General features: G+C 45.2%; 1 protein-coding gene across 1 annotated transcript in view; it reads right to left on the bottom strand.

The window, feature by feature from the left end:
• Positions 1-762: 762 nt before the first annotated feature.
• neurl1aa (neuralized E3 ubiquitin protein ligase 1Aa) overlaps positions 763-12,211 on the bottom strand; it is a 45,465-nt gene continuing 34,016 nt past the window's right edge. Inside the window, exons 5-6 of the mRNA XM_031738950.2 lie at positions 5,068-5,217; positions 763-4,068 (exon numbers count right to left, since the gene is read on the bottom strand). Coding sequence (XP_031594810.1) covers positions 3,827-4,068; positions 5,068-5,217 — 392 coding nt within the window. The 3' untranslated portion in view covers positions 763-3,826. The remainder of the gene's footprint in view (positions 4,069-5,067; positions 5,218-12,211) is intronic.

Genomic DNA, 12,211 nt, shown 5'->3' with positions numbered 1-12,211 from the left:
TCCCATGATGCACTGGGTGTTTCTTCTTCAGTCACTATGTGTTAACAGACCTCTCTGCATCGAATCATATCTGTTATTAATCTCTGTCTCTCTTCCACAGCATGTCTTTATCCTGTCTTCCTTCTCTCACCCCAACCAATCACAGCAGATGGCCCCGCCCCTCCCTGAGCCTGGTTCTGCTGGAGGTTTCTTCCTGTTAAAAAGGAGTTTTTCCTTCCCACTGTCGCCAAAGCACCTGCTCTGTGTGAACAAAATTTAGTTGGCCAAGTTTTACTGTTTGCTAGCACGTTAGCCAAAGATCAATTTAGCTTTAGCACACACAACTTATTAGTTACCTCCAAAACATGTTCTTCTTATACTGCATTTCCATAAAGGACCATTTCAGTTTTGACACCAAAACATTTTTAATATATATGCAAAATGAATTGTTTCAAATATTCTGACTCATACTGAGAGAAGCATTTGGCAGCCAAGAACCAGCTGATGCTTCTTGCTGGCTGTGTAAACAGGAAAGCATTTTCTATATCATTTTAATCCTGCTTTAAAAGCTTCTCGATTACACGTGTCATTGTTTGCAAGCTTATCATCATTGCATCTTTATTAACACTCTGGTCTGCTCAGCTGCGTGTAAAGAGCTTAAAATGCTAAATGGTTTCAGCTTTAAGGTGCACGACCTCACACACAATCTGATTTTGTCTTTTCATGTAAGAAAAATCACGTCACGTGATTTCTGGAGGAAATAAAGATGAGACGAATTTCAGCTCAAACACATCTGGAAAGTTTATTAACCACAATCGTCCGACTCACACTGGACAGAGCTCACAAATGAACACTTGTAGCTTCAAATCAAAAGGAAAAAAGAAAACACAGGTTTGCACTTTGTACTTCAGCTGCTGTGTCACAATAACAGCCAAACTGAGCGCTATAGCGTTTTTCTAGCCACTGGTTCCAGTCTACACGAACACTGACAGCGTTCCACTCCGATGCTCATCTGCTGTTGGTCCCGATGTTCACGCTGGGTGAACGGAAAGCTCATGCATGATAAAAAGATTTACAGAAAGAAAATGTGCTGCGGACACGCGAGAAAGCAGGAAACGTCCAGGAAACGGTGCTGGATCAATAAATAATATACTAGAGGATCAGGGACATCCTGTGGGGGGTGAGGGAGGTGGGGGGTGTGGAAAACCCCCAAAACATTTCATTAAAGGTGCTCAAAAAACTATTTATAGAAGAAAACCTTTTGTGGCGTTGATCAATGTGGTCCAAAAATGAAATACAAATCAATAAATTGATGGGGGGGGGGGGGTTGCATCTATACATTTCAATCTTAAAAAAATAGATCAGTGATCATTTCTGGATTTGGTCAAAGTCTCTGCACAAAGGAAAAAATGCCACGGCTTAATCTCAGACGTACAAGATTACAATCAGTAGCTTTATAAAGTGACATCATCATCACCACAGCGATGGCTTTGAGACCAAACAGCGCGAACGAGCTAAAGATAAGACGGGCTGTTGGGTCGTGGACACGGGCGCGCGCACAGGAAGAGAAATTACTTAAAAGAACACGTGACGATCAGGGAGAGCAATAAAAGCAGGAGCTGATATCTTGCACCTCACGGCGATCGGGGTTTGATTGTGTACGGCAACAACTCTGCTGCGAGGTGCGACAAACTACCTGCTCACTACCGGACACAAAGTTAGGCTCGCGCAGTTTTGGATAAACGAGGTGAAGAAAACAGAAAACGCGTGATTATCGATCCAAACTTTAAAAGAACACAGAAAAGTTTTTTTTTTCCCCCCAATTCAAGCACATCAATAAAAATCTCTCTAAATACATAAGTTAACATTCAAATGTGAATTAACACTTCAAGCAGTAGCGTAATCAAACTGACGTGGGAGGAAGGACGTGTGCAACGTCACGTCGGCTGGCAAACACCGTAGCAGCATAGGTCTGAGCCCCGTTTGTTGATTATCTACAAAAAACACAGCCTCTCAGCTTCCTGTGAGGAAAAAGCTCATCTGTGAAATCTGAAGGGGACGAAGACGTTTTATACTCAAGTTAGGGGACAGAAATGATACAAATACTTAAAATCTGAGCTTTTTCTTTTCCCCTGAAGAGATTTCTGTAAAATGTCTCTGCTGCTGGTGAAAGTCCTGTCACAAAGCTTAGTATACATTTTAATAATCAAATACTGGAAATGTTGTGCATTTCTATTAGAAAAATAGCTTTGAATGTGTGCTTTTTCTCCTCTGAGTGAACATTTTGTGACAGTCTGTGCCACACAACAGCATTATTTGGTAAATCATTGGGGGTTTGGGGGAAGCACAGAACACGGTCCATCTACGAATGAACCTTCTGTGAGATAAGGCAGGAAACCATGGCAACAATCCTTTGATTTTTTTTTTACGTGGTGTTATGGGAGCTATTTGTGAGGACTTGTCAATTTGTCGTGAGCACTCACAGTGTATTAGGCAGGGTTATATAGGTACAGTTTGGGAGGATGGTTCTTAGAAAAGATAGCAGGCCCTGAGGAGTATCCAAATTGCTGTTTATTTCCCACTTCCTGTTTCCTTTCAAGAATTCAGAGCTGCCGAGTCTGCTGGATGCAGGTTGGCAGCATAGACTGTATATAAAAAGATGCATGTAGCGTGCAGGTGTTAAAGTAAAGCCACTGCAGAAGTGACTTAAACCTGGCACAACAGGCGCCGGCAGATTAAAATCCTGATGAATTCATGTTCTCAGTAGTTTTATGTCAGTGCAAAAGGCACCATGTGGGCTAAAATAAAACAGCATACTATAAATGAGGGCGGGGCCACTTCATGATTGACAAATCATCAGTCATCAGTGTGTACTCTGTGGTTTCCCCCCACTCTGCTCAATTTTTAAAGTTAAAAACAAAGCTAAAAACGCTAACGCTGTGGCTTCAAAACTGAATTTCACACATTAACCTGGCTACGTCCCTCTTTTATATACAGTCTATGGCTTGTAGATTGTTTCAGCCAATGTCTTGGTCCTCTCGGTCAGTTTTGGGGCTTTTCTGAGAGGATGATGCAGATTTCAGTGCAACAAACCACATTGCAGAGCAAGCAGCTAGCTAGAACAACAATATAGCTACCACCAACGTTTGCAGTAAAACTACCAGAAAGGTACATTAGATTATATGAGTACAAGAGGTCTTACAATCCTACTTAAAATACTCAGCACCGCCTTGCGTCGCTAGACACGTCACTCACTGATAATCACCACAACACTAACAGAGGTCCATCACTTCAGCACTGTGATGCAGACTGAGCTTCAGTAACACACAGACACAAGTTGTGACGTACTGAGATGATTACCTGCAGCGGGTGTGCTTTTTCTGAGACCATTTAAGTCGTAAATCACGTTGACGGCATATTTCAGAGCTTCGGTCATCCTCGAAAAGATCTATTGAGACATTCAGACCCAAAGGGACTCATCTGCTTTGGTGCAAATGGGAGATAGTTCCTAAATCTTACGACACAGTTCAACAAAGCAAAGAATTTTGAAGCTGGTTCGTTTTTTTCCCCTCTTCTTTCAAAGTCTTCCACCAGCCCCGGAGAAAGCAAACACTTCTGGCAAGAATAGAGTTTGGTCGAACTTCCTGTCGGAGGCTGTGACTCTAAAGAGAGAGAGACCTTCCCAGTGAAGTGGCATTAACTCTGGAAAAGGTCACGGGAGAAAACCAGCCACCAATATTTGTATGAAAATACCAAATCAGAGTACCAGAGTTCGTATTCCCTGAACCTAAACCTTTCTTTTTGTAACCCTGGGTTTTGCTGAGGCCGTCCTGTCGCCCTTGTTCCCTTACGTGCTGCGATAGGTCTTGATAATGTCTTTAATCTGCCTCCTGCAGATGGGGCAGCAGGCGTTGGACATCTTCTTGAGTTTGAGGCCGCAGGTGTAGCACAAGCACATGTGCCCACAGGCGTAGATGACCGTGTCCACGGTGTTCTCGTAGCAGATGGAGCACTCGTCGGACCAAGGCCCGCGGCCGGACGGGAACGTGGGTGACTTGGGGAGGCTGGCCGGAGAATTCGGAGTTGTTCCTGTTGCAAAGACACAAAGACGATGGTAAACAGGTGTTTGATACCCCAGTGCATCAAATAACCTGATGTCATACAGGTAAACTACACAATCCTTGTCTCTCTTCCACAGCGTGTCTTCATCCCCTCACCCCAACCAGTCGTGACAGATGGCCCCGCCCCTCCCTGAGCCTGGTTCTGCCGGAGGTTTCTTCCTGTTAAAAGGGAGTTTTTCCTTCCCACTGTCGCCAAAGTGCTTGCTCATAGGGGGTCATATGATTGTTGGGGCTTTGCTCTGTTGTATTGTTGTAGGGTCAACCAAACAATATAAACATAAAACTGAACTGAATTAATGGGCAGATCCACACGGGGTGAAACGGTGAGAAAATGTTGGGATTAGCAGTTAGAGACCCGCGTTTGTTCAAGGCTACGATGAACTTTGCAGTTCTGTCTTTATGCCAGACTCATTCACTGCTGTGTGCTGCTGCTAGTTTAGTTAGTCCAGAGAATAGTTAGTGCTTTAACCTCCTGGCTTTTGACCTTAACTTCCAAAAAGTTTGCTTTTCTTGCTGAAGAAAAGAACACTCGCTGAATTTTCAGCCATTTGCAGTCAATTTTGGTTGATCTAAGATTTATGGATCACAGAGGCTAAATTGCCGTCTCAAAATCATCCCCAGTGGTGTGCCACTCATCAATTCCTAAAGATGCTCTACATAAAAATCTTTGCAGCTTCTGACTTTGAGTATGAAGCTTAAAGATTTTTAAAAACGACACCCTGTGGGTACACAAACACGCTGCATCTGTCCCATTTACATAAACAGAAGTTACGTGACATAAGAACACGTGCCGAAAACATTTGCCTACTTCCAGCTGCAGCAGCGGAACCATGAAGTGCTCGCCATTGTTCCAAACTACTGCAGGATGACATCTGCTCACTACCCTATAATGGCTTCCCCAGAGTCCCCTGTGGGGTGATTGATTGTCTACTTTTACAGTAGCAGTTTCCTGTCTGGGTATACTTACCCCCCGCTGAGCTGCAGTAAGCGGCTGAGCACAGGCCTCCGTTCAGGACCGGATCAGAGATGCCACTTCCCAGGGCGCTGGGGGTGTGCGGAGAGGAGGAGGGCGAGCTGGGATTTGACGTGGCCCGCGGATCCCCGAGATGCGTGGAGCCTGGTCGGAGAAAATACAGTCAGGGTGTTGGATGAGTGAATTTAGCAGCCAGTTACAGCAAAAACACTAGAATTTGTCTTTTCAACACGATGCTGCTGTCTGTCGTGATCATCAGACGACAGAGTGACACCGGCAGCGATGTAAACACTGGAAGAAAAAGCAGCCCAGACACAAAAAAAGACTGGATTAGTACACGGCACATCAAATAATTCAAAACAAAAGCAGATTTTTGCACCAGAGATAAAAGAACGGAAGACGCTGCATCAAATTATCTTCTCATGCACGACTGCTCTTCATTTCTACCTTTCTGTGTTTTGCTTTTGTTTCATCTTCGGTCTACAGGAGTACAGACAATGAGAGCAGGATGAACTTCTTTCCCACTAAACGCGCAGCGCTCGAACGCACAGAGAGGACTCCAATGTGCATTTTAAAAGTACAAACATATTCATCATCGAAGAAAAGAGCCGCTCTGTCGTTTCCTCTTTGAGAAATCGAGTTTTGAAAAAAAATAGCAGGCACCTTCCTGTCTTTGCATCCTGGCTGAAGGAAACAAGTGGAAATTCCTAGTGCAAGGTTAGGGAACACATTTCGGAATGCCGGTGACTCACGGATGGACAGATGAGGTGCTGGAGGTGTGCTTGAAGCTGTGCTACATGTTCCTGTAAAATCTCTGTGTGGAATGTCTCTTACATCCACAGAAAACCACTTCCAGACCCCGGCCGGTTTCTTTAAACTCCTTTTAGCTCCTAATTTTGGTTGTAAACAAATACGGCACTTTAATGTTAGCAGCTAGCTAAGGAGAAAGGACTCCAGCCTCTTAGCCACAGCAGCCTGATGGTCTGTTCAAACGTCAGATTCGCAGCACTTCATCCCTTCCACACGTTACTGCATTTTTCCAAAATGGACTCAACTTTGTTGAAGCACCTCTGGCAGCATTTACAGCCTCAGGTGAATATGATGCTACAAGCTAGGCTAACCTATTTTGGGGCAGCTTCATAGTAGAACCTCTCAGCTCCATCAGGTTGGATGCTGAGCATCTGTGCGCAGCTGTTTTCAGATCCCTGCACAGATATTCGGTCGGGTACAAGTCTGGGCTCCAACTGTGCAACTCAAGGGTCGTTCATCAGGGTCGTTGTCCTGTTGGAACCTTTGCCCCGGTCTGAGGTCCAGAGCGCCCTGAAGCAGGTTATCATCAAGGATGTCTCTGCATTCATCTTTCCTTTGAGCCCGACTACTCTCACAGTTTCTGCTGCTGAGAAACATCCCCACAGCATGATGCTGCCACCACCATGCTTCACTGTAGGGACGCCATTGGCCTTGTCATCAGTGGTGCTTGGTTTCCTGACGCTTGTCATTCAGGATAAAGAGTTCAGTCTTTGTTTCATCAGACCGGAGGATTTTGCTTCTCATGGTCTGACAATCCTTCAGGTGCCTTTTGGTAAACAGGCGACTAAATATAGAACACGTGAAATGCTCTGAATACTTTACAGACGTACTGACAGATATCCACTCATTAAAAATATCCTGAAAACAGACCAAAGTTCAGAATGAATCATCCACAACTCAGGTTAGTCATTAGTATGCTGCTGCATGGGAAAGTCCTGATCCTGAGCTCAACGTCCACACTGAGATCTGAGTCGACCTGATCGCGATTCCTTTCTGAAGTGTCCAAATATTTGGTGTCTGTGACGCGGTGAGCGCACTGGGAGTTTTTTAAGAACTTAAACTAATAAAAAGCTGGAGAGGGCTGAGAACGACCACTGAATCGCTTTTGGGGTCTTTGGGCGTCTGTTCAAAAACAACAAGAGACAAAGCACTGCAGCGCTGTTTCCTTGGACAGGAAACAGAGTCAATTGTCACTGAACAGAATTCATGTGGGTTCCTTTGTCATTTAAAATAACTAATAGTGCAGCATCACAAGACGTGCAATGACACTAAAGAATGCAAATTATGATGCAAATGAGCTTTCTTGCAGAGCAAGCAAGTAATCGCCCTCAAAGAATTCCCATCAAATGCTTTGCTGCTTCAACGTAAATGCAGATTACTTTAATTACCTCCTCTGAAGCTTACTGTCAAAATACAGCATACTAACAACTGCATCACAAATCAGCTGCTGTGTGCACATCAGATATGTAACTATACCATTTCAGCATGTCTGTGTTTTCACTAGCTGGGCCCACGTCCTCATTTTAGGTTTGACAGCGTTTTAGTAGGTAAGGTGAATGCTTTGAGATGAACTGAGCTGCGGTTTGGGGAAGGCCTCAAAGGGGACTGGCGACGGCTCCCGGGCCTGGCAGATGCCCGTGTACTAAACAGAAATGAAGAAGTTAAAGAACTGAGAACAAGGAGGGAGGGAGGGGCACGTAAACGGGAATGAACAGCTTGCAGAACTGGGGGAACCTATATAGATGACAACCGGAAGGAGCGTGTTTGGAGGCGTGGTCCTGCTCCCGAAATTCTGATAGATAATCTCCAATTAAGCATCACTCCACTGCAGTGAGTCTCAGTGGGAAACAGTTCACGGTGTTCTCCTGGACAGCAGACAGAAAAAAGTGAAACCAGAGTCATCTGTTGTGGCACAGTCACCGTCAGCGCTGAGCGATGACAGCCCGCCACTAACGCACGTCCCAGCGGGCATCGCTCTGCTGCCATCTGCACTGGCGGCCTGATCAATCCAACCGATGCCCCGACAGCGCCGTCACACGCAGACCTACTTCACTTTGGAGCCAATCCAATCATCAGAATGTCGACCCCAACAATAATCGTTTTAGTGTATTTAATGAAGACATGTTAAATATTCTTGCTATGAAGGGTAAATTTAGCGAGTTACAAGAAAAGCTTTTTAGCTTCAGTATCATGAGATGTGTCATACTGAAACCCAGTGTTTGATATATATGATTGTTCTCTGATAATCAAGTGTTTCCTGATGTGTAGCTGGTCCAAACTAGCTGTAGCATATGAATGGTCTCATTGCCACACCACACCCGTCTTGCAGCCGTGTTTCCCTCTGCATCAGGTAGAAGGAATGCGTGTGCTGCACGTGTCTGCAGGACGATCTGTCTGAGGTGACTTTGGCAGGGTTGGGTTTACACAAGGACTCTTGTGTTTGCATAGCAGCCATTGCCCCGGTGCTCCTGTGCCCTTTGGAATTTGCACGAGTGTTTTTGTACTGTACGTACAGTGCGTAACACGCTGTAGCAGACCATATTTAACAGCTTGAGTGAACACATTTGTTTCTAAGGGGAGGCCTCGGGCAGTGGTCACACTCCTTATCTTAGCAGAATGCTCGATGCTCCGTACAGGATCAACACAAAAGCTGCACAAGACATTGTGCAGATTCCTCCTTCACTTCTCTGGGACCAAAAACTGCAGTTCCTAAAATTTGCTTGAGGCTCCAGCAGTGAGTTAAACTATCCAACTCTGCAGCAGAAATTAAGACATTTACAGCCTGAGACACTCGTCCACTCCTTACACTTGTACAGCTGCTTATTCTTTTTTTTTTTTTTTTAAAATGACAAATGTGTTGACTGTAGGGAGTGATGGACAGCCCGATTACCTGCAGAGAGCATGTGCCACCAGATGGAGGCAGTGTTCAAAGTATGTGGTACAGCTGATCTGAGCCTCTGCTAGAAACCAAGAGTTGAAAACAATGAAAGTGTCCCCTGCAGCCACCTGCAGAGCCCTCCATGGGGTATTTTTTGACCTTTGAGATTTTTTAGTCCTTCTTCCGTTCCTGGTGAACTTTGTTTGTCATTCCATTTTCCAGCCGTTCCACCTGTGTGTAGTCGAGCCATCCACTATCAGATATTTGGAGGTTTGCACAGGAGGATGTTTGCATAGACTGAAAACCGCTCTGTGCAGGCTAATATGCATGCAAACACAACCATGGTACCATAAAACAAGCATTAGGAGTCTGACTGTTACAGCATGCTAGCATGGGTGGATGTCGCTGAACCTGCACTAGTTAGCACCATCTGAGTCACTTCTATTCTTAAAAAAACAAAACTGGTGACAGCCCAGTGCCAAACTGGGTGACCTCAAGGTGGCAATGTTCATCTGTCTTTAGTCAGTGGGACAAATCTTTATCAAAGACTTCTTCTAATGTTTAAAAATGCAGGTCAAGCCATCCCGCTGTCCTCCATGGGCTGTTATACAGACTTCATCTAAGCTAGTTTATGGTGGTTATACTCGTTCCAACATACCAAACATGGGGGAGAAGGTTATGCATGTTATGATGAAAATCATTTCAAGAAGCATGAGACGTGCACATACGCAGCCGGGCGCTGTTTGACCTTCACATGAACATCCTCTGTGAAAGGATGAGCAGCTATAATGTACTGGAATGTAAAATGTGTGCAGACCTCGGAATCAAACCCTCACGCTCAGCCTACGAGGTGCTCCTGCACTCGTCATGTTCCACCTTTCATCAGATTATTTGAGCCTGATCACCCTGCGGCACGAGCGGTTCCTCTGCGGGGCCGAATCCTCCCTCTCTCCCTGCTAATCCCTCTGGCAGGCGGGCACCTCCCACCCAGGGCAGCTGAGGCAGGATCTGCGGTGCCCAGCCCTGATCCTGCATGCTCGCCGCTAGATTAAAGCGTCCGGCACGAACAGCTGCGAGAGGCGGGCCGGCTTTCTGCAGCCACATCTCTGCTGCCGTCTACATCCAATCAATCACCCGTCCGTCTTTAGCTCGTATCAGAGCATCTGTGGACAGATCCCCTCACTTTCAAAGCACGGGAGGCACGCAGGGCGTGCGAGGGGAGGAATGAGGCCTGCAGAGGGCGGCGAATGTTTAGGGCTTAAATTCCCTCTGAAGGGAGGGAACGAGTTAAAAGCAAAATCTGCAGGCATGTTTATAGACAGAAAAAACCAATCAAGAGAAAGACGGAACAGAGAGAAACAGTTTACACAAACGTTTCCTCTGCTAAACGCTGTCCTCACAAAGCACTTCAAAATGGGTGGGCCTTCATTTAATTGCAGAGAAGCTCTTGTTCTGAGGTGCTATCGGGACAAATGCTCACTTAGGCTCGGATGTTTTTTAGTGCGTGTTTGGATCAGATGAGAGGAGAGCAGCTCGGTAGATACTAGTTTAAGGTCACGGCTTACCCCGCTGCATGAAATGTTAATAGTCTCTTTTTATCTGTGGTGGAGATATTATCTTAAGAGACAAAGGAGCTCTTTAGGAGGGAGGACACAGTCGTACATCCCAGAGTTGTTTATCTCCGCATCAAACACAGAGCGGAGTGTGTGAGCACCCATGCATATGTATGAATGCATGCATCTGTGTGCATGATTAGATGCAGGTCAAAAATAAATCTTAGAAAACACTCCAGGTTTTAAAAATGATCATTAGGAGCAGCTTGGTTTGGAGTTTGAATTCCTCTGCAAAAGTTCTCTCAGAGCAGCACGAATGAATAATACAAACAAAGAACATTAGGAACAAAAGTGAGACGCCGAGGTGTGAAGAACGGCCGCTGCTGTTTTCCAGGAGTGTGAAATAAATCAAATCTTGTTAAAAGTCTGTCGGCCTCACTCTCATAGATCCATCTTATCGCAGAAATCTGTGTAAACACAATCTTCAGACTGTCCAGCTGTCAAAATCCAGAGGAGCTGACAGAAATGTTCATCTTTAAGTATGCATGTGCGCTGCATTCTCAGTAAACGTGCTTTACAGGGAGGATTGGACTCTAACGGGCTGCTTAACCTTTGCCTGATGGGTAATCGTACCTGCAGCCTGAGAAGAGCCCGTCTGAGCCCACTGTAGGAAACTCCTCTGCACGGTTTCCTTTAAAGAACATTTTTATTTGAAGTCTCTATGTTAATAAAGACACAAACAAATGAATATTTATCTATAATATAAAGAGCATTTTACACGCATAAATGGGAATCTTTCTGTGTTAGGGTTACACTCTGCCCACTTTAAAAAGTGAGGAGAAGAAGCGACGATGAGGAAACAAAAACAGAAAGATTTGAAAGTAAAGGAAGGAGCAGCTGGGCCGACAGAAGATGAGAAGAGGAGGAGAAGGGGAGCGTGGCAGCTGCGAGGATGTGGGCGGTGAGACGCTTCAGTTGAGCGCGAGCGCGTTGACATTTTAATGGAATCTATAATACATGCGAAGTGGGTCACTGGATGGGTGTCCCATTTCCACGCCACGAGGCACAAGGTCCCCTCACCGCCCGTCTCTCTCTCCAAGTTCAGCTGTCAGCTGCTCAAGTTTTCAGCTCTTTTCTGTGGAAACACGCTAATAAGTGATTGGACAGAAAAATACTGAGTATCAAGTCAACCTGCAGATGGTGTGTCTTTGCAAACCCAGACGGTTAAGTACAGACTAAAGCACCAACATAGAAGTCGGCCATTGCTCAGTAACCTGCTTTGATTTAGTGTTAAATGTCTCGACAGGCGTTTCTCTCCCTGTCAGCCCTCGATTTTTCTCACCGGAAAATGACAAACAGGGGTTTTCAAAATCAGCTGCACTGCTAAATCATCAAAGTAGTTTTTGCAAAACATGAGGAAACCAGACAAGCTAGCGTCAGGATCTGCGTGCAGGTAAAGTTCTCTGAGGTCAACAATGTTAAACGCTAGCATGGATCAAAATAATGTTGAGGCATATTAAGCTGAATTTATGATAACCGTTTTCTCGTCCATTAGCTGGAACCAAAACAGCGCCTGGCTGTGGGTAATATGTTTTTCCATGACTCTGCACATAAGCGTTCATATCTAATTACAGCACAGCTGTGGTCATTAAACAGAACTCGTGTTTATTTTATGAGACGACACTTCAACCGTGAAATAATAATTTGGTCAGATGTTCGTGTTCAGTCAAAACAGGACGAAGATTCTGGAACAATCTGGAAATACTAATGTGGACGTAAATTGTTCTAACACAACAATCATGTTTGTGTGTGCACACATTAGTGTGGGTGGAACTCGAGACTGGTTTCGCTCCCATCAGCCCCTCCCTGAGCCTGGTTCTGCCGGAGCTTTCTTCCT

The sequence above is a fragment of the Oreochromis aureus genome, linkage group 6 (genome assembly GCF_013358895.1).
Source record: "Oreochromis aureus strain Israel breed Guangdong linkage group 6, ZZ_aureus, whole genome shotgun sequence".
NCBI classification, from domain to species: domain Eukaryota; kingdom Metazoa; phylum Chordata; class Actinopteri; order Cichliformes; family Cichlidae; genus Oreochromis; species Oreochromis aureus.
This window is presented reverse-complemented; position numbering and strand designations above follow the sequence as displayed.